Below are 23115 nucleotides of genomic sequence, written 5' to 3'. Positions count from 1 at the left end.
ATCTTTGAATTATTCATTGATCATTTATTGAGGATTTACTATTTGCCAGACACTGTGCTACAAGTTGGGAATGCTGACAGTGTAATATGAAGAGGGAATTGATGGGATTGGGCATGTAAAGGGATAACTTTCGTTTTTACTTCGTATATTCCTAAACAGTTACAATAGATTTTTATAACTAAAAAAAATAAAAATTTCTAAAATGCGTATGTGCACATCTTCCTGAATGGCAACCAGGGTGAGTGGAATTGAGGAAGCATCACACACAAAGTGACTTTTGTGCTTGATCTCGATGGGTGAGCGAACCAGGCAGGAAATCGGGGAGGAGAATGGCATTCCTTGAGGAAAGAGCAGCACGTGCAGAAGCATAAAGGCATGCAAAATCCTGGCTCAGGTGTTAAGAGAATTTTCTGACTATAATGAGGGATGTGTCACCTCCCCAAGCTTCATTATCTAAGGAGCTTGTTGAACACTCTCTAGAGGCTTTTAATAATAGGATTGTTTGGCTGGTCTGTCTGGACTACATAGATATAACACTATTTAAATAACCCAATCTCGTTACATTGCTGAATATTCCCATTTTTTAGGTTAAGTAAGAAATTTTGGACTTAAAAATCTGTACTTAAGATAGTCTTTGTCAGAATTGCTTTTGGGCTTTAAATGAATCTATAAAATTTGTATTCAGGGTTGACCTTTAGTAAAAGCAGGAATGACCGCGTTCACACTGGTGACCTCTCAAATCCTTTCCCCCTTTCACCTTCTGTCTGAATGCATTGATGTCCTCTACCCCATTTCCTGTCTTTTGTGGCCCTAGTGCTACTTATCAAAATTGTGTGCAAATTTCCTTGGCTAGCAGGAACAGTTTTTGTCTGGACTTGTCTAGTAATGGATTTACAAAAGAGTTCATCATCTTTGTGGCTTGTGCTTGAAATGCATCATATAATTCATTTCATGATAAAAGGGCTTTTTTGGCTAGGGAAATAGACATTTAAGAAAAGGAGGTGCCCATGTTAAACACAGTGGCTGCCAATTTACCATACAACCCATACAAATGCCGATGTGCTTTTTTTGGTCTGTTGCCTCTACAAACATTGCCCCTGTGTTTTTCTATGCCCTTCAAAGATGTCAGAGCAGTGCATCCTGGAAGCTCCTTTTGGAAAGTTGAGAAAGGAGTCCCTTGTCATGGCTTGACTCCTAGGTAGTGTGCCTAGTGACCATAGCTGATAGGAAAGCTTTCTGACCCCTGGTGGCTATCATCAGACTGATTCGGCCAGATGACATCAATTAGAAATTTGAAACATTCTCTATAAAGGTCAGTTGCTTGCGAGAGTCACAGGAAAATAATCATGAAATTTTAAAACTTGAATTGATTTTTAAAAATCGTCTAACCCAACCTTTCTCATCTGAAAGATTTAAAAATAAGTAAATAAATCCAGAGAGGATGGGTAGTTTGCTCAAGGTTCTCCAGAAGGGCTGAACGGGGAACTCTGGTCACCTGGTCTCTACCCACAGGCTTTTTCTCTCTACCCTGCTGAGGCGAAGGGAAAGGCTCAGGAGCAGCTCAGCAACTTTCTCCTCTTATTTGCCCTGAGTGGGGACATGTTTCCTGATCTCCTTGGCTTTGTGTTTATCACTCATCTATTATAACACATAATTCAGCGATACCTACTTTTTTCTCATTGCCTTTTTTATTGTGATTGTTAAAAATAGATTTTTTTTTTTTTAAGGTGCAAAGATTTCAAAAGGGCATACAGGAGAAAGTATTGTAAAGCTTCTTTTCATTCCTGACCCCTTCTGCCCTCCCTTCTGCTGGTGATTGAAACCAGTTTCTTCTGTGTCCTTCCAGAGATAGTCTGTGCCTGGGCAACAACTGACATATCCGTAAAGACCCCTTAACACAATAAATTACATTAGAAATGGAATGAAATAAAATAGAAGTACAAATAGAAGTATTCCATTCATACTGTTCTTTACTTTCTTCATTTAATTTATTTTGGATATTATTTTTATATTAGTCCAAAAAGATCTGTCTCCTTTTTCAATGGCTGGACAGAATTCCATTGTATGGATGCGCCATCATTTATTTAACCAGTTCCCTGCTCATAGGGAGCAGTGCTCACTGTTTAGCCAAGGCTTCCAAGCCTTATTAAGGCTGGCATTTTTCCTAAGTGTTTCCTTGTATGGGGAGTTGGAGTATGAGGTTCTTGTACGGGGAGTAGAGCAGGGAAGGGGTTAAGGATTATAGCTGATGCAGTAACAAAGCTAGTCTGCCTGAATTCTTAGGGACAGGTTCAGGTAAGGTAATAGGAGAGAAGGCAGTGTCTTGGCCATTGGGGCACTGGACTAGACCACTAGACTTCAAACGTGTGATCTGAGATCTTTTTACCTTGGTATTCTCTTGTAGGCCCTAGGTAAATGTGTGCTAAGCAGGTACAAATGAGTGAATGCCCCTGTCATGTCAATTAAACTGGGGAGATGTGCTCCATTTGAGGTTTACGCTATTACGTATTCTGTCTGACAGCTGTTTCCTATTTTAAAAATTGACGGGGAGGAGGGGAAATGTCAGCGTGCCTGGATGGTGGGGAAGCAGCCACAATAATGACATCTGTGTATCTCTGTGCATGCAGTTGGCTAGGCGTAGCTCACTGCTGCCCACTCCACCCCTTCGTGGCAGTGGAAACTTATGGCCTTGGGTTCACACAGATTGAATCCAAAGCATAAGCAAGATCTATCAGTTTTATACCCCCGTGGTAAGAGTGTATTTAAAGGGAAGATGTTTTTAAAAATGAAATTTGAAAAGTATTCTCGTGCCTCTTACTAATTTTTTTGAAAGGCTCAAAACCTTCTGCCTTGATTCACCTTCTTACATTTTAGCATAAAGGAAAGTTTAGGGAAGGGATGTTTTTAAGTTAACTGAGCAGGTGATTCGGGTATAAGGAACACTTTCTGAGTACCTGCTATGTGCCAGGCCCTGTGCTAATCACAGTACTGCTTGTTACCCAATTTCATTCTCAACAGCTTTGTGAAAAAGATACTATTCCCATTTTTCAGATGGAAAAACTAAGACAGGGGGCAGGGGTTACGTGATTTGTCCCAGGTTAGAAGAGTTAGTAAGTGTAGAATATTCCAACTCAATCCTTTTCATTTTAATCCAACTAAAATGTCGATCAGGGAGGGAAGGCTCAGAAAGATAAAATATTAATACTTTTCGATAAATAAAACTCATTGCTGACAGTTAATAACCAATTAGGAATTATTAGGAAATGAATTAATGAAATCATAAAAACTGAACTGAAGTTTTGCAATGGTAAAACACAACACAAAATAAAACCCCCAATAGATTCTTTGCCTCCCTTCCTACTTTTTGAAGAAATTCTCAATTTTGATCCATTTGCGTGTGAAAGTTGTGGGGGATGGGCACTGGTCAGACTGTGTTTTAGAAACCTGATTTTATTTTGGTAATACCTAGAATAAAGCATTACCCTTTCTTTTGCTCCTCCATTGAGGAAACCACCAGCGAATCACTTTACTTTTCTGGGCGCTTGTTGAGGGAAGCTGAGTGTAGGAAGTGAAATGAAAGAAAATTAATTACCTAATGTTGGAACATGCCTTGAATAAGGACAGTGACCCTAATTGCTCAAGGAGGGAATTTTGAGATTTGAGATAATAAGCAGCTCTTTTCTTGGCCTCCTGGTCTCCAGAAATCATTGAAGGTCACTTATTCTTCTCTCACCTTCAGCTATCTCAGCTCCTTTCTCTGTGTGTCTGTCCCGCAGCGCCTAGAACCTTCTAACTCAGCTCTACCAATAAGGGCAAGGTCATTTATCCCCAGCTTACATCTCATAGACATGAATGTTGACAGAGGGGCAGGGTGGGGGAGGGATACATAACATGTCCACAAACTCTGGGATGCCTTTACCTTCCCATCCGCTGCTCACATAGATGGAAAACTCCCAACCATGGTTTCCGTGCCAGTATTAGGGATGCAGTTGACACAGTTTTGATCCTTCAGGGTTTAATGGAACCCGAAAAGGTAATCCATCATCCCTCTTTATCAGATTATTATTTATTTTAATGGTTCACCAGTGACAGCCACAGTTAACTAGTGAACTGGGAACGTGAATGAAAAAATGATTTCCGGAATCACAAGTAGAAACACGAGTGAAAGGAAGGAATTTACATTCATCTGTTTTCTGAGCAGTCTGGTCTTGTTTTGAGGGTTATAGCTTCTTGGTGAATTTTCCTCATTAGGAAACCTTTAAGAATCTCCTGGGACAACCTTCCAAAGAGAGGCTTTTGAGGACTGCATTCTTAGCAGTGGATGTTTCCTGAAGGCTTTTCACCTATGGGCCCTAAAGTACTGTTCCAAGCCCACAGTTAGGCATTGTTTGGGGATTAGGATGTCACCTAGGGAAGACTGACAGCAGGTGAGCTGGCAGCTGGAGCAGATGGAAAAGGGAAGGCGACAACAGAGCCTGTTTTCATGCAGATGTTCCCGTGCAAAAGCATGAAGGAGCAGAGGGAACAGGTTGTGATAACGCAGCAGAAATGATTTGGTATACAGTGTGTTTTTGCTTTGCTTGATATTTAATTTAGAGATGAGGAGCACACTTAGGGGCTTGGTTTATAACTGCTGAAGAAGGTTCTATCCAGAGGAGAGTGGGACTACTCATTTATTTACCCATTCTTCATGCATTTATTGAGTATCTGTTATCTGCTAAGCATGATCCTAAGCATCAGGCATGCAGAGAATAATGAATGGCGTGGGCTCTGACCATAGGGAGGAGGCCGTCTAGAGAGAAAGACGCAGGAGTGATAAACCCTCTGCTACAGGGCTATAAGAGAAGTGCTCTCATGGAGATTTTCAAGGTACACACAGGGCCGTCTGGGTGAGCACAGGAGTGCCAGGGACTGCATCCCAGAGAAAGCAGATTTTTCTTTTGTTTGAGAGAGAGAGGGACAAGCTCTTCGTTAGAAGTTCACATTGTACAGAAAAGTATAGAGTAAAAGTAACTCCCATTTTTTCACCTTTTCTTTCTCCCAGTCTTAACCCTAAGTGGTAATAGCCATGAAATCAATGGTTTGATGTATTACATTTTTGTTTAATACACATTAAAAGACAGACAAAACTATTTTAGTTTAAAATGTTGTATCTGTTTACCACCTCGACAATCTTGCATATCGCCAGTGATTTCACAGGTCACACTTTGGGAAACTCTGCCATTTGGCTTCCGAGTTAGACGTGGGCAGATGACCGCTGGTCTGGCAGATGGACAGCAGGGGTTACTTTTACTCTATACTTTGCTGTACAATGTGAACTTTTTAACTAAGAGCTACTGCAGTAGGAGACAACCAAGGCAAACTAAGATCCCAAGAATGGCTGTGGGGGAGAGTGCAAAAGACACTGTGTGGAAAGTTCAAAGGCCTAGGGTCCAGGCCTGGCACTACCACTTACTAGCTTGCAACAATGAGCAATTTTATTAATACCCCTCGCCTGAGCTCATATTCTTATCTGTAATAAGGAAATAATAATGTCTACCCTATGTGCTGTAAAGAGTTATTTATTATGAGAATCAAATGAGAAAATATACGCTAAAGTGCTCTAAAACGTCTTAAGCTGTTACACATATAAAAAGAATTTATACTATGAAGTTTAGTTCTGCTTCTTTCCTCCTGTTCTGCGTCACAATGGATGGAGCATTTTATCATGGTGGTTAAGAGCACATGCTGTATTGTCAGACTGCATGTATTTGGATACTGATTCCACCACTCACTCTTTGACCTTGAGCAACTTAATTAAACTCTGCAAACATCTGTGTCCTCATCTGTAAAATGGGGATAATGATAATAACAGTTCCTAGAGTTGTTTTGAAGATGTGATGAATTGTCTGGGAAAATACAGTCGCTCACTGGACAGACAAGGGTTGAGAGACAGCAAACCTGCAAGTGCAGCCCAGCAATCATATTTTGACTGTTAGAGCAGGTGGGATTACATTTCCAAAACTTCACCTTGTATTTGGAACTGTAGGTGTGTATGCAAATGGAGGGGGGCAGCCCCTTCCTCTGAGTGCTCGGGAGTCCCAGGCTTTCCATAAAGACGCCATTAGAGTGGAGGAGGAGGCTGATTGCGATGTGGCTCAGACGAAGGTGCTCTGCATGCGGGGCTTGCAGCCGAGGCAGGGGCTGAGCGCGCCACTAACGCCGATCCTGGTGTGATGGAAGGCACCGGGGAGGGGCCGGGGCAGGACAGGATGTCAGTGGAGGTGCCTAAGAGCAGGTGTGTGTCCTCATACCAAGAAGACGGGCTCAGGGAGTCTATCCACCCTCCCTGCTCTTCTTCAGGGACACTGAAGGAGACAGATGGGGGCTCTAGGAAAGAGTTTCTATATACTAGCCAACGTGGGGCTCCCAGCAAAACATGGAACAGGATACTAATCCACCACGAAAATCAGCAGCTGCCCGTATGCTCCGGGCCTTACAGAAATAAAAAATGGACCTGTTGGAAATTGGGTCAGAAACCAAATGACCTCTAAAAAAAAAAAAGGAATTGAATTGTCCAGCTGAGCATCCGTGATTTTTTTCCTTCTTCAGGAGACTGATTACTCTTTCTCCTCTTCTTCTCTTGTAGAAAATGAAGGAGTACCTGGAGGGCAGGAACCTCATCACCAAACTACAAGCCAAGCATGACCTTCTGCAGAAAACCCTAGGAGAAAGTGAGTGTGGGAACCCTCTGCTAGAGCCTGGCAGTGAGACCAGCTCAGCTTTCTTGCTGAGCACAGGCCTCCATCCTCAGCCAAGTGGACTCGATCTCCTTATTCGAATGCGTTTCTTTTCCTGGCCTGTTTGATGTGGAAGCGCATGCCCCAAACCACTGCTTGAGTAATGGGAAAAGGCCAATGCTTAATGAAGCACTAACATGCATCATCTATTTGTTTAAATGGAGCATGTCTGCTCTGCACCCAGTCCCCCTCCTCCGCCTCCTCTGCTATGGCTCGGGTAAAGGGGCCGAGGGGTTATTCACTCCCCAGACACTTTGTTAAAACTCTCAGTCCTCTGTGGCAGGACCCAGGCTGGAGCAAGAAGGCAGGGAGCTGTGAGATGAGATCCCCAGCTGCTCTGAGGAGGGGAGGGGATCCTCAAATGCAGGAGGGATGGACAGACTGCCACTTTCTGTAGCTTCCAGGGAAAGTATCAGTTTCCTTCTGCTTTGAAGGGTCCTGATGTTGTTCAAGTGCTTTGAAGGATCTCTCTGCTGTGGCTGTGCTCAGGCCATGGTGCTGAATGGACTGTCTCGTCTCATAGGATGATTTTAACCAGACCCTGGAAAGTAGCAAGGCAGAGAACTGGACTTGCACTCTGCAGTTTCTCTCCTTGGCTGTCAAACAGAAGGCGGAGGCTGAAAGAGAAGTTTCCCCGGGGTTTTTTGGCACCCTGCCTGGGTCTCCTGCCTAGCTCTCAGCATCCTATGATTAATGGGATTCCCAGGTTGGGGATGCCTCTGAATGCCCTTCCTCCCTCCCCCACTAATCTCTTCACCTAAAGATGTGAGGGAGAAGAAGAGGAGGGAGGCTGCAGGGAATATGTGTTAACATCGGTGACGGACAAACCTGCACTTACAAAGAGCTCTAACATTTTTAAATAAATTCTTGAGCACTTTGCAGATAAACTGCAGAGTGTAGGAAAGTGTATAATACTCATTGGCCCCAGGAATTGGAGCCCCACTTTTTTTTTTTGAGGCAGAGTCTTACTCTGTCACCTGGGCTAGGGTGCCGTGTCGTCAGCCTAGCTCATTGCAACCTCAAACTCTTGGGCTCAAGCGATTCTCCTGCCTCAGCCTCCTGAGTAGCTGGGATTACAGGCATTCACCATTACTCCTGGCTAATTTTTCTATTTTTAGTAGGGACGGGATCTTACTCTTGCTCAACCTGGTCTCGAACTCCTGACCTCAAGCAATCCTCCTGCCTCTGCCTCCCACAGTGCTAGGATTACAGGCGTGAGCCACCGCACCTGGCAAAGCCCCACTTTTTATACCAGAGCTTCTTACCCACCCTTCTTACTCTATCCTTTTCCTACCTAGGACAATTCCCCCAGATGATTAATTTTTTTTCTTTAGTCTTTGATCTTATGATTTCTATCTTTTTTTTTTTGTTCCCCTCCCCAGCCCCAGATCTTGTGATTTTTTTAGGGCATTCTTTTATGTGAAGAAAACCTGTTAGTTAACTTCTGTTTCTCTTTCCTCCCCACCACCCAAGGGACTCAGACTAAACAGGTTTGGGCACACTGAGAGCCAAACTTTGCTAATAGAAAATCTTTACTCTTGGGTTATCAGATTGCTCCATGGGGAACTGGAGGAAAGGAAACCCAGAACTATTTGAAGCAAGTTCTGGCTGTTATTTCTTTTTGTCAAGACAATCTGAGCATAGCCCATAAGTAAGACAGGGAGCAGGGCCTTGGGGTCAGGATGTGCATGCACACACATGAGTAAATGGCTTTGCTCACACACATTTAAGCACCAAGCATACTACTATGGAGGGACACACACATATAAGCACCAACCGTATTACTATGGAGGGATGAAGGTTGCAAATTGCTGAGTCTAAAGATGACAGATTCTAGCAATAAAGGAAAAAAAATGTAAATCTTCCTGTGTGCAAGTCACCATGTAGTTGCTTTCTGTATATATTTGTCACCATAATGCAAGAGTCCCTTGTTCTTGCCACAGAGGGATAATTGATGTGTATGAATATTCCAGAATGGAAATGGGGCAGATGTTGAAAATAATGGCTCAGAATAATAGTTTTGCAGATGAAAGCTGAGCCTTTGGTAACGGGGTGGTGGGGTGGGGGATGGTGTTGCTCAAGATGAGCTGAACTGTAATCAACAATTAGCAACCTTTAAAGGCAAGGAAAAGCCTTTCCCTCCCTCGGCCCTTGGAGCTGCCTTTCCCGGAGTTTGGATGAGAAGTGTGGGAGGTAATCCCTACTTCCCCAGCTTAGCACCTGCTGGGGTTTGGCCCCCGGTTTAAACAATGCAGGTCTAATACAGATCAACCTTCATTAACTGTGAAAGCAATATATATTAAAAAGAAAGCAATATATATTAAAGCATGGCCCATGTATACAAGCATGTATATTTTTTAAAAACATAAGAACATTTCTTATGAGCTTTAAGATTTTCTGTTTCATTTTTTAAAGCTGGCAATGACCCCTTAAACTATTAGGGCCCACTGTTGGATTGAGAACCATGATTTGATAGCGGTATCAACATTTAAATCTCTCCATTCTCTCCTCAAACAGCTCCTTTTTCTTCTTCCCCTCCTAACCCTAACTCTGTGTGTGTGTGTGTGTGTGTGTTCACCTACTCAAGAGCAAGCAAACTTATCCTCCCCCCCGACACATACACTCCATATACACATAAGAGAAATTGAATAGCCGAATTTTATGTCTGAGAAGGCTTCTTGTGTAAAGTATGATTTGTCTTGCTATTTTTCCCCTACATCCACCCCTGTTTTCCCATTGGAAAGCAGAATTTTCAAACCTAAGGTTTAGTTTCTGGCAACCCTGGACTGGGAATCAGCATCAGAAACGGTTCTTGCCCAGAAAGAGGCTCTGGGCACTTCTGTCTCCTTTTTCTTCTTTACCACTCTGTTATACTAGTGGCTGTCTGGAAAGATGGGCAGGGCGTGGTAATTCCTAGGAGTGGGTCTCCCTTCTTCACCCCTTCTGCTCCAACACAGCACAAAAATATGCTTTTTGCCTTTGTCTTTCCAACAGGTCAGCGGACAGATTGCAGTCTAGCCAGGTAAGTATGGCCTGGAACAGGCCTGGGAGGGATAAAGAGAGGCCCATGGGGGTTGAGCAGTCCTAGCCTGGGAAAGGGCCAGGGAGTTGAGTTGTAAAGACATCCAATGACTTTGCAAAGCAGTGGCCTAGGGAGAGGGTTGTTTCCTTCCCTTTGCCTTGCTGACCCCATCTGGTCTCAGATGGAAATGGACTTTTCTGAGACTTTGGGGAAAGAGCAGATTATCCTTTGCTGAAATAGTCTCAGAGACTCCGAAAAGCCACTGCAATGCAAGGAAAATAAATGTTCGACTCTGGAGGATCCTGGTAACCTAACCCTAAGTACTAAACTTCAGCATGTGGGCTTTGGGATGTCTCTGAGCCAGAGAAAGAAGATTAAGAGATAGCATTTGATCTGATTTTTTATTCCTGGGAAAGATGACAGCCCCTAATTGGTGACTATTGCCGGATAACGGAATATTACATTGCGCTGGCTTGCCAGACAGCATTGGTAGAAGTCTTTGCCTGACACACAAGTATGCAGCCCTCCCAATCTTTCCCCACCTTCCCCTCCCTCCCCGACCCAGCCAAATATTTTCCCTCCCAGTCATGGTGCTGCTGTGAGGAAACTCGTGAGCTGGCAGGGTGCAGTGCGTTCATTCAGCCAGCAGTTCTAAGATGCCTTCAAATGTGCTGATTTAACTGGAGGAAGGGCTTTAATGGGCCGGACTCCTTAGAGACCCTGGGTTAGCCCATTATATCAACCACTTATATCTGCCAACACACACAATAATCATGAGGCCGTTTACAATTATGGGCTCGTTATTTAGAGAGAGCTTCATTTGGCTTTCATGGTTTTGTCATTGTGTATTACAATAAAGATCCCATTAATATACCAGTCTTGGTGACTACAGTCAACTAGTCCAAGGATAATGGCCTAGGATAATGGAATTCCGTGGAATATATCTTCTTGGTGAAAGAGTCTTAGTATAAGTTCACCTGAGGTCCTCTATCTGCAGACGGCTCTGTGGGACTGAAAAGGACAGAGGTGAATTTCCTGCCGCTGGGTAATTTCACTGTGTGACCTTGGGTGGCACTTTTCCCCTCTGTGAACTCTGGTTTCCTCTTCTATAAGACAGGAGCATTATACTAGGTCCGAGGAGCTCTAGAATTCCACAGAGGTTCCTCAGGAGTGGCCTGGTGGCAGGGCAGAGCGATGCCCAGTGGCCAGGTCTGGTCCCTACCTTCACTCAGAGCAGGGCGGCACTGCCCTCCCTGGTTTGGGTGTTGTGCCTCTGAGTCAGATTTCTGTTGAGAAAAGGCTTCTGAGGCTAAACACAGCTTGAAAAACATTGACCCAGAGGATCCCTAAGGTTCCTTCTAGACTGGATGCTCTACCTTTTAAATTCAGAAAAATTGTTTCCCATAAAGATAGGGATCTTGAAGGATTTCCAAGAGGAAACAAAACAAAAAACCCGACAGCATCCTTTGGTGTTTGCCAGTATCTCCTTGCAAACAGAAAGATCTTCTTCCTGTCCAACCTAAATATATTTTACTGTAAATTGAACTAATTCCCTCCTATTCCAATATTGACTGGTGGTAGACATTAAAAACAGGGACCACTATGCTTTTGTGAAGAAAAGAGCTTTATTGGGCTTTATTTGGGAAGTAATTGATGAAGTCTCTTAGCCACTTTCGGGACTGAGCTGAATAATGTAACTTGTCCCATTAACCAGCACACAGATTGTTTTTAATTATTAAAAACTTTACTTCTGGGTTTAAGAGAGGTCATTTGTCTCATTCTATCCCGATTTTTTTCTTTTTCCTCGCTGTTCCTGTCTCGGTCGTCTCTGACTTGGCGGGATGGACCACAGGCGTAGCTCAACTGTGAGGAAACAGGTAAGGGCCCAACAAGAGCCAGGCCGGTCTGGCATGAAAATTGGGTACATCCCACAGCCATTTATGAAACTCCACTGTGGACAGGCGGGATAGACATTTTTCTGACTTCATGCCTGCACTTGGAATATACCATTTAGTTATAATATGCTTACTATTATGGCAACTTCATAGATTTAACTTAAGTTGGAGTTGTCTTGGTCTTTTTGACTTATTCCTTTCCTTTCTAGTCATTTATCCTCTTGCATACTAGGGATTTGGTTTGACTGGGACAGATTGGTCCAGAACTACCCGTGGCATCCTTTTCCAAGAGATCACAAAAGGCCTGCCATTTCCTACATATGTGCTAATATGTTGATAACTCACGACAGCTAATTACCTAAACTAGACAATCTTGCTTTTAAGTTTGCAGATTTTGTTTGATTGTTTCTGGTAGTATAGTCACCTAGATGTATTCCTAAGACATGCTAACAATGCAAAGATTAAGTCTGGTCTAGGAATGATAGGCAGGAGCTGTTCAACTCTGCAATTTTGTGCATGAACTTCAGTGTTGCATTAAAATTTGCTGCTGGGCAGCCAGCTCTCATTACCCATATTAGGAGGGATCTTAGAGAGCAGTGGCATGGATAATCCACATCAGTGGATAATCTAAACAGCACTTGTGCTTGTTTAAAAAAAATTAATTGAAGTATTTTTTTTGCAGTAGCAAATTTGACTTCCTAATTATACTTTATGGCAAATGCTGAAATGATTTTAAGTCCCCTAAGCTTACATCAGCTATGCAGTAGGCAGTTAGCAGGGAGGGGGTAGAGAGAGCTCAGAAATATCTTTGTATCTGCTCAAGGGAAAGCTGATCCAGGCTTTAAAAAATCATTTTGGGTAATTCGCAGCAGCTCTAGCCACGGGGAGATAATCGAATGCGGAGGGTGCGTGGTTTTCGTGGTGTCAGCAGCCCCAGCGTCTCTTCGGCTCATCCGACTGCTCCAGCTGGGTGGGCGGTTCAGCTGGGGAACTCGGATGACATAGGCCTCACTTGTCTCAGCTTGGCTGTCACTATTTTTCCCTCTCTCTACTTCGGATCCCATTTTGATGAGAATACCATCAGATGCAATGACATATTTTTTTTTTAATTATAGAAATTTCATTGCAACTCTCCTTCCTCTTGTTCTATTTATTCTTCTTTCCTTTCTCCCATTAATTTCATTTAAAACTAGTGCCTCCCAGGGATAATTTGTCCAGAAATGGACAAGTTTTTTGCTTTCGGTTCCTGGACTGAAACTGGGTGTCTTGCTTTTAGATGGAGCACATGTGCAAGGCTTTGCAGCCTCCATGCTGGCTGCAGGGGTGCCGGAGACCACAGTTTGGCGGGTGGTCTGTGCCCTTGGTCGGGCTCACCATCGTGGGGAATGGCACCCAACTGGTTTGCATCCTCCTGTGCATAAGCAGTTGCAGGCAAAGAGTATTTGCCTGGTGCTAGATTTGACTGAGAGTTCCAGGATACACCAAAACCCCCAATCAAATAAAGACCTTGTTTTCCTTTTGCTGCCCCAGTTTCTCTCTAGCAGTTCAAATCTACTGGTGGATCAGCAAAAAAGCTTTTCTAAAATGGGCAGGAGGCTAAAATAGTAAGTAATTTGGAAAATGAGTAATATTATATAAATAATCAGGAAATAAATGTTTGTTTACGGCAAATCAGCCAAGCAAGAGAAAGAATTGTAGCTTTTGTTTTTTAAGGGTCCCTAATGGGTTCGAGTCCTTTTTGACCCTGGCGAAGACTAGGTTCAAACCATCCAAGACCTTTCTTTAAAAAGGAGACACTTCCACTGCTGCTTCTAGACCTTCTGTGCTCGCTGCAAGCCCAGCATTTTCTCTCTCCTGGCCATGATGTCCATATCTTCTTTGCTGGCCCTTCTTTCTCCATTCTTCTAAATTTAGGCATTCCCCCAAGGTTTGGTCCTCTCTTGACATCGCTCCATGTTCCTTCCCTTGTCACTCTTGTTCCCTCAGATGAATCTTTCTCCCCTACTCTAAGCATCCTTTTGTTCTATAATGCCCTTTCTGAGTCCTTGGATCTAACTCCTCAGTGATTGACTGGATGTTTATGCTTGAAATTGCAGCAGCACCTTCTACTCTCAGCACCGGTCTCTTCACCTTCCCCCACCACATTCTGATTTCCTTAGCTCCTCCCTTCGCTTCTCTATTTTCGTGCATGGGGACTCTCCATTTTTCATAGTTCTTGAGGCCCCAAATCTTATCTTTGATGCTTTTTTTTTTTCATTACCCACATCTAATCAGTTGTCAAGATGTATCTTCTCCCTTGGTGACAACAGAAATTAACAAATGTAATAGAGGTTAGCCCTGACAAAAACCCTAATCCTCTTACTCAGGAAATTATGCCAAACAATGCATATTTAGACATTATCTGGCTACTTCTCTGATTGTTTTATCTGCAGATCACTGGACTGCTGCTGCTGTACTGTCTTTTCCAAATTATGCCCTACCCTTCTCCCTCCACTTTTAGTTTAAAGTTTCCTTAATCTGCTTGGATGGGAATTTGGCCTGACAGTCCTTAAAAGCCCCTTCCAAACCTGAGGTTATATGACCAAAAATAGTACATATAAAAGATTAAACTGACATGGATTCTAACATTGGTGGAGGGAAGCAAGAATGAGAAAGAGAAAGACAGACAGTGAATAAAAACATATAGCCCCCACTTGGTCATGGCCAGGTACGTGGCTCCCTCATTTAATTCCAGCACTTTGGGAGGCTGAGGCAGGAGAGTCGCTTGAGGCCAGGAGTTTGAGACCAAGAAACTGTTTGGTCAGCTGTATGCAAGGTCAAGTGAAGTGCAGGTCTTCGGGACACCACAGGAGCACACAGGCACATCTCAGGGAAATAAATGCACTCATAGCTCTGAAACATCACAAGGAGAGAGGAGGGTGGCAGGAGCATTCAAAGCCTTTGTAACTTTGCCCATTTTCTGCTTCTGCTGGACTCTATCTTAGCCTACATTGGAGAGGTGGGGACTAGGAAAATTCTCTTTTGCAGTAAGACAGGCCATCTCTAGCCCACCCTTGTCTGCCACAGATTATTAGGCTACTTCTGAGTGCTACTGGTAACCACGGACATGCAGGTTGATATCTTGATGCTCTGTTTCCTGCCAACGCTTCATATTTACCTTTAACTACCATCGATATTCCATTTCCTACAGGTCCAGGCAGAATTTTATGCTCACATAACTTGTTGAAGCCAGTAACCCGTAAACTTCCCAACTTTCCTCCCTCTGGGTCTTTATGTACAAGTCTGGGACCAGCAAAACTTTACAAATTCTCATATCACTATTCTTGTTATCCCTGCTGCTACTATTTTTTTTGTAATTTTTACTGATTCATAATAATTGTACATATTTATGGGGTGCATGTGATATTTTGATACATGAATACAATGTTCAATGATCAAATCAGACAAGTTGGCATGTCCATCACCTCAAATATTTATCTTTTTTTGTGTTGGGAACATTCCAGATCTTCTCTTCTAGCTGTTTTGAAATATACAATAAATTATTATGAACCATTGTCACCCTGCTATGCTATCAAACACCAGAACTTATTCATTCCAGCTAACTGTATTTTTGTACTCATTAACCAACCTCTTTTCTTCCCCCAACCCCACTTCCCAGCCTTTTGTTACTATCATTCTACTCTCTACTTTCATGAAATCAACTATTTTAGCTCCCACATATGAGTGAGAACATGTGATATTTGTCTTTCTGTGCCTGGCTCATTTTATTTAACATGATGTCCTCTAGTTCCATCATCTTGCTGCAAACGACAGAATTTTGTTCTTTTTTATGGCTGAATAATATTCCGTTATATATGTGTGTGTGTGTGTCTCTCTCTTTCTCTCTCACACACACACGTGCATGCACCACATTTTCTTTATCCATTCACCCACTGATGGACACTTAGGTTGCTTCCATAGCTTAGCTATTGTGAATAGTGCTTCAGTAAACATGGGAATGCAGATGTACTGATACTTTGATAAACTGATTTTCTTTCTTTTTTTTTTTCTTTGTTTTGGATATATATCCAGTGATATATAGGATCTATGATTGCTACATCATATAGTATATCTATTTTTAGTTTCTCGAAGGACCTCTATACTGTTTAACATAGTCACTGTACTAATTTACATTCCCACCAACAGCAGTGTAGGCTCGTTCCCCTTTCTTCACATCCTCACCAGAATTTGTTATTTTTTGTGTTTTTGATAATAGCCATTTTAACTAGGGTGAGATGATATCTCACGGTGGTTTTGATTTGTATTTCTCTTGATTACTGGTGTTTAGCATTTTTTATATGCCTTTTGGCCATTTGTATATCTCTTTTGAGAAATGTCCACTCAGACTATTTGCTGATTTTTTAACCGAATTATTTGGCTTTTTGCTATTGAGTTGTTTGAGTTCCTTATATATTGTGGTTATTAATCCCTTGTCAGAGAGATAGTTTGCATAGATTTTTTTCCCATTCTGTAGGTTGTTTCTTCACTCTGTTGATTGTTTCCTTTGCTCTGCACAAGTTTTTTAGCTCAATGTAATCCTATTTGTCTATTTTTATTTTTGTTGCCTGTGCTTTTAAGGCCTTATCCAAAAAATCTTTGCCCAGACCAGTGTCATAAATCATTTCCCCAATATTTTCTTCTATTAGTTTCAGGTCTTACATTTAAATCTGTAACCCCTTTTGATTTGATTTTTGTATCTGGTGAGAGATAGAGGTCTAGCTTCATTCTCCTGTTGCTACTATTTATAAATGAAAAATACAGTAACAGAAGTCTGTAACCATAAAAAGCCTTCCCCAAAATTGAGACTTTTTTGGCTTTTTTATAGTGGAACCCAGTTTCTTCATTACAGTAAGGAAGAAAGACAAAGATTCTTTCTCTAAGAGTACCCTACCTGACTGGCAAAAGTCAGTGATACCGAGAAGAGGGCAGACACTGGCTGCTGTAGCTGGAAAACTAGAGGAAGCAGATGGGTTTGGGGGTCACGAAGATGAGCATTTGGGTTGCTGAGACCTTCCTGACTCCAGCTCCACCTTGGCTCGTGCAGTACTCCCTTTGGCAGCATCTCTAGTTCCCGGCAAGCTTGGGAGCTAGAGGCTAAGCCAGCTCTTTGCTCAGCCTGACTTCTTCATTATACCCAGCTGCTTCCCTAATAGTGGCCAAAACCCCTGGCTACTGTGGAAAATTTAGGACCAGGGGAGGGGCACAGGGAAACCCGTGAAATGGGCAGAAGTCACGTGGACCCATACCACTTGAGAGTCCAGTGTCTGTCCGTCTAAAGCCCTTTCTTAGTTCGGTTTCGGGCGCCTCTGCCTGATCTCTTTCACACAACTGAAATATTGTGCATTTAGCTACATTATAAAACCCTACTAGTTTTTAGTGATACTTAATATGTACACCTGGCAATATTTGCTGAACTCCTAGGGTACAGTATGGTAGTGTTCAGTCTCAGAGGGAGACTGCCTGGGTTTGAATCCTGAATTTACCATTTACCAGCTCTGTGACCATAAGCAGCTATTTAACCTCACTGAGCCTTCAGTTCCTCATTTGTCCAATAAGTTTAATAATAATAATAATTAATAATAATATGTACTCTATAAGGTTGTTACCAGAACCAATCCACCTAAAGGACCTAGCAGAAACTAGGGGAGGAGCAAACTATGGAAATGGAGGCAAAGGCAGGATTCCAGATATGCAAGGCAGCGTGAAGAGAGTAATGAGAGGTCTTTGAGAGAGTTTAAATGATGGGATCACCTGACCACTTTGTGAAGGAAGAGAAACGTAGATGGGAAGATGGCAAGGGTGGGAGTTGAGATATTGGTGGCTAGAACTAGGTTGGTAGCAGTAGAAATGGAGAGACGTAAATGGATTCGAGAAATATTTAAGAGGCAGACTTGAGAGAATGACTGATTGGATGGCCAGGGGCAAGGAGCTGGTTTGGGTAAAAAATGATCAGTTCTGTTTAGGACATGCTGAATTGAAGGCGTCTCTGTGGCTTTCCAAGTTGGCCGTTGTGTTTCTGTACGCTGGAGCTTGGAGGACAGGGAAGGTGCTTCTTTGTGGACTGGCCACTGATCCGACTGAGACATGTTACGCACTGTTTGACCCATTTTCTCTGACCCTGGGCTGTCTCTCTTTGAAGATTCTAACGTGTTTCTCTTTGGCTTTTCAGGACTCCAGCCAGGCAATTCCTCTGGTGGTAGAAAGCTGTATCCGGTTCATCAGCAGACATGGTAAGCAGGATTACAGCCTTGCCCATATTTGTGCAAAGATTGGGAAGAACTTCCAGGAATTCTTTGTAGAATAAGAATAGAGATTGACTTCCCATCCTGACATTCTCAGAAAAGGAATAAATTTTTATTTGTTCACATAATATTTGCTACTTCGGAATGGCCACACCTAGGCATAGAATGACATCATATGTTTGGACCCAAAATGGATTCAGCCACTTATCACACGCCCTTTTTTCTAATTGAGAGTGAGTTTTAAATTGCAGCTGTTATGTGAATAAGTACAGCTGGTGTTACATGGTGGCAGCAGTTTCACCATTACTCATGGTCTTTGGGTGCGTAGGTAGCTCCCACCACACAGCTGACCGCTTTGCTACATTGGCTTTCTGTATAAGACTGGTTTGAAAACAATTCCTTTTCTAATGTTGCACTGATTACTAATAATATTCAGTTTTTGCTCTAGCTTGATCTCACTGAATACAATGTCCCCAAGAGCTTAGCTAGTAACTGGTCTTAAAGTTGTATCTAACTTTGGAGAGCCTACAGGCGCTGGCTCTTTCTTCACCTAAATCAAATCACGCTATCTTCTGCTTGGATGAAGCTGAATCTCATAAGCTTCATTCCTCACCAGCTACTGGTCTGGTTGGACAGAATTTAGGGATGGAGATAATTGCCAGAGAATTGATTTTCCAAGTGTAAGAGTGTTTAGAAAGGACAAATATCTGAACTAGTGCTACCAAGATTTCTAGGAACTGGGCGTCAGAAATTGTTTTTAGATGCTGTCCTGTCCAGTGATAGGAAAAACGACAGAATGACCTTCCTGGAGCTAAGGAAGTTTGTAAAATATTGCTTGTCTAAATTCAGAGGCAGCCAATCTCTCTCCCTCTCCTTGCCATCCTCTCTCCCTCTAAACTGGGGCATTTCTCAGGTTCATTTTTGAAATAGTAATTATTTTAGCATGTTTACAATTTACCTCATTTTAATCAGCTAGTTTTTAAATCTTATCTCTATTCACTTGAAGTAACAGCATTGCATATCACTATTGAACAGTCAACAAATATTTGTCAAATCCCTGATCAATGCTGAACACCATGCATTGCCAAGTAGGAAAAGAGAAACAGCAATAATACACTATTCCTGTCTTTAAGTGGTTTTATGATTCACTTGGGAGAAAATAAGTAAGCAAGTGATAAGTTAAATAAATAGAGATAAGCTGTGGTAATTCAGAATAGCAATATAAGGAATTTCACAAGATAGTAATGATTAATGGTCAAGCAGTTGGCAAAGATAAGTCCAAACTGAGTTCAGAGGAGGAAGAATTATTTGTGCCTGAAAGACAATAGGAAGAAGAAAGTGTGAACTACTACTATTCATTCATCATGCATTTCATTCACTCATTCAACAAATATATATCGATTGCTTATTGTGTGCCAATAAAAAGTTTCTGCCTTTATGAACCTTATATTCCACTGAAGGATAGTTAAACAGATGATCAGTTGATTAGCCAATAAATACGGCGTGTCGGGTGTCGGTGAGTGTCATGAGGAAAAGTAAAGCAAAGTGAGGGGATGGAGAAGAGAGAGGGGACACTCTTCTAGGTGGGTTCAGAGGAAAGGCCTCTCCTGAGAAGAGGACATTTGAGCAGAGTCATGAGGCCATGAGCCATGTGGATATCTGGGGGAGAGCATCTTGGGGAGAGAAAACTGCAAGTGCGGAGACCCTTGATATATGCAAGGAGCGGCATGCAGGAGGCCAGTGGGGCTGGAGCAGCGTGAGTGAGGAGGGGAGTGACAGGAGATGAAGCTGGAAGCCAGACTCTTAGGGCCTCATAGGCTAAGATAGGTGTTTGGATTTTATTCTGAGTGACATGGGAAGCCATTAGAGAATTTTGAACAGGGAATCATCTTTTTCAAGGGTCCCTGGCTGCTGTATAGACAGACACAAGGCCGTAAGGAGAAAATAGGAAGCTACTGCGGTAGCCCAGGGAAGACATGATGGTGGCCAAGTCTGGGGTGTTAGCTGAGAAGTAGACAGGTTCTGGAAATTGTGCTTGAATGTACCTGTCTCTGTCCCTGTACAGGCACAGTGCATGAGGACACAAAAATTTAGCACGTTTTTGTGGTGAGGCTCTGGGGAAACAGACACACTTATATGTTGATAATGGGAAGGCAAGCTGGTACAACCCATTTGGAAGAGAATTTGGCAGTATCTAACACAACTACATATGCACTTATCTTCTGATCCAGCAATCCTGCTAGGAATTTACTGTGAATATACAACTCTAACGATGTAACAATGATGATAATGCACAAGATCATTTATTGCACACTGTGTGCAATTGCAAAATATTAGAAACAGCCTAAATGCCTTTACATAGAACAGTGGTTGAAAAAATGAATGGTACATCAATTCAGTGGAATACTATGCAACTGTGAAAAAAGAATGAGGAAGATTTCCATGAACTGACATGGAGAGATTCCCAGGATATGCTCTTAAGTGGAAAAACAAAATAAAAAAGATTATCTATAGTATGTCACCTTGGTAGCATACTATACAGATGCTCCTTGACTTATGATGGGATTACTTCCTGATAAACCCATCATCATAAGTTGGAAATGTCATAAGTTGCCGGGCGCAGTGGCTCACACCTATAATCCTAGCACTCTGGGAGGCCCAGGCGGGAGGATCATTTGAGCTCAGGAGTTCGCGACCAGCCTGAGCAAGAGCGAGACCCCATCTCTACTAAAAATAGAAAGAAACTGGCTGGACAACTAAAAATATGTAGAAAAAATTAGCCGGGCATGGTGGCGCATGCCTGTAGTCCCAGCTACTCGGGAGGCTGAGGCAGTTGCTTGAGCCCAGGAGTTTGAGGTTGCTGTGAGCTAGGTTGATGCCACGGCACTCTAGTCCGGGCAACCAAGCGAGACCCTGTCTCAAAAAAAAAAAAGAAAGAAAATATCATAAGTCAAAAATATGTTTAATATGCCTAACCTAACAGCATTGCTTAGCCTAGCCTACCCTAAACATGCTCAGAACACTTACATTAGCCTACAGTGGGGCAAAATCATCTGGTAACACAGTGCACTGCAGAGTCCTGGTTGTTTCTCCTGGCGATTGCGTGGCTGACTGGGAGCCGTGGCTCACTGCTGCTGCTCAGCATGGCAAGAGAGTATCGTACCGCATATCGCTAGCCCAAGAAAAGATCAAAATTCAGAATTGAAGTATGGACTCTACTGAGTGCGTATCACTTTCGCACCATCATAAAGTCAAAACATCATAAGTCAAACTATCCTAAGTCAGAGACTGTCTATATAGACACTATTTCCATTTTGTTATCTTTCATGTAAAAAAGAAAAGGATATATGCATATATATACATTATGTATCTTCTCATTTCTGCAAAAAGAACTACAGGAAGGATGAATCTAGAAACTAATTAATATTTGATTGATTTTCTACAGGGATAGGTGAGAAAGGGGTGAAAAGAATGGAGCAATGGGATACGGGAGAAAAGTGGCCTTTCTCTTAGCATACCTCTGTGTCATTTTGGCTTTTAGAACTATATTCATGTCTCCCACAGTCAAAAGATAAACAAGTAAATAAAGCCAGGATGTGGGTAAAACCCAAAATAGAAGGCAAACAGTAACAAATAAACCTAATTGTATTACAAATGAATAACATAACCACGCTGAAGGGGGGAATGAGGAAGAAAATAAGTAACCTAAGTAACTTTAGGGGAAAATAGTATTTTGGCTACATACTGTAAGTCTAAAGACAAAAAGAGCTGTAAACAAATATTGTACAGTAGTTTCTCATTTTTTCATCACAAGGGTATGGATTAACAATTCTGGAACTATTTTATGTGTGTTCTAGCATTAAGCAAATAAATATATTGTCAATTTTTAAAAAAAGACTTAGCACATAATAGCTGCTCAAAAAAAAAATATGTTCGGCTAAATTGAATTTTTTCCCCAAATAGAGGCTCAAGATATTCATGGACTCCCTGAAAAGCTATGGTTAATTTTTGTGTCTATGTGTTTAATGGTGATAGGGTCCACAGTTTTTGTCAGTCTCAATAGAGTCTGTGGCCCCCCAAATGCTGGGAATTTTCACATCCTGACTCTCCTCAAATCCCTTGGGAGGTGGATATCATTGCCTCCAGTATATAGAGGAGAAAGCTCAGTGGTGGCTGAGGGTGATCCAAGAAGACTTACGGGAGGAGAAGTGATGTGAGGAACAACGCAAACTGAATCATGGGGGAAAAATATCCCACCATTTTCACAAGGAAGGGAGAGAAGTAACGTGGGCGTGAGGTGGCCATTGTAGCTATCATCTCAGGAATTCTCTAGGAGAGTAACTCTTGGCAATGGCTGGATCCAGCACAAAATGGAAGGGTTTGTGCCATTTCCCAATAACTTATCCAAGTCTGATGGGTTTTATACTTCCATGGTAGGTGTGCACCGAGAAAAAGTTTAAATGATCGTGGATGTGTCACTTTGGTTATGCAAGGATTTACCTGCATTATAATACAAAGCCAACTAGTTTCTCCCTTTACTCTCTGGAAACCAGACACTTATTAATGCTCCTGCTTTTCAAAGCATCAGATTAGACACTAAAGATTCTGTCTGTCGAGCAAGAACATACAGTGGTCCTTCTAAAACATAGGTTCTCAAAGGGCAAACAAACCAGGCCGAAAGAGAGTTCTGTGTGTTCAGGCCTGCAGCCTGGCTTCCGATGAGCTCTCCTCTCATTTCATCTTATCCTGGGCCCTCAGGCCAAGGCTGCTTTTCTTCAGTGATCTAAGCCACCACAAAGTACGGAGGTGACCCTCTCTCAGGGAGTAGTGCAGTGGCTTCACCAGCTAGAACACTGAGTAGCCTGATTTCTGAGATGACATTTCCTTATACTGTGTTTCTGACAAGCCATTGGTACGTGACTGTTTGTCGGGAGCACTTGCTGTTGACATTCTCTGTTTAAACATTATCTGGCTCTTATATCCCATTGGTTACTAATATAGTACTATACGATTACACCAGTATTAATGGGGTTTTAATGTCGCCTGCCACACTGTGAGAAATATTCTGGAGATTCCCTTAGAAGGAGGAGACAACTTAAGTCCCATTACAAATCAGGGAATCACATTTCCTCTGTTTA

General features: G+C 42.4%; 1 protein-coding gene across 1 annotated transcript in view; it reads left to right on the top strand.

Moving 5' to 3' along the window:
• Positions 1–23115, top strand: part of SRGAP2 (SLIT-ROBO Rho GTPase activating protein 2) — a 226279-nt gene that overhangs the window by 175757 nt on the left and 27407 nt on the right. The window contains exons 10-13 of the mRNA XM_012657865.1: positions 6629–6713; positions 9774–9801; positions 11654–11678; positions 17905–17965. Of these exons, the coding sequence (XP_012513319.1) occupies positions 6629–6713; positions 9774–9801; positions 11654–11678; positions 17905–17965 (199 nt within the window). The remainder of the gene's footprint in view (positions 1–6628; positions 6714–9773; positions 9802–11653; positions 11679–17904; positions 17966–23115) is intronic.

This window comes from Propithecus coquereli, unplaced genomic scaffold (assembly GCF_000956105.1).
Source record: "Propithecus coquereli isolate 6110/MARCELLA unplaced genomic scaffold, Pcoq_1.0 Scaffold563, whole genome shotgun sequence".
In the NCBI taxonomy this organism is placed as follows: domain Eukaryota; kingdom Metazoa; phylum Chordata; class Mammalia; order Primates; family Indriidae; genus Propithecus; species Propithecus coquereli.
The sequence above is the reverse complement of the archived record's forward strand: the minus strand, read 5'-3'. Positions and strand labels throughout refer to the sequence as shown.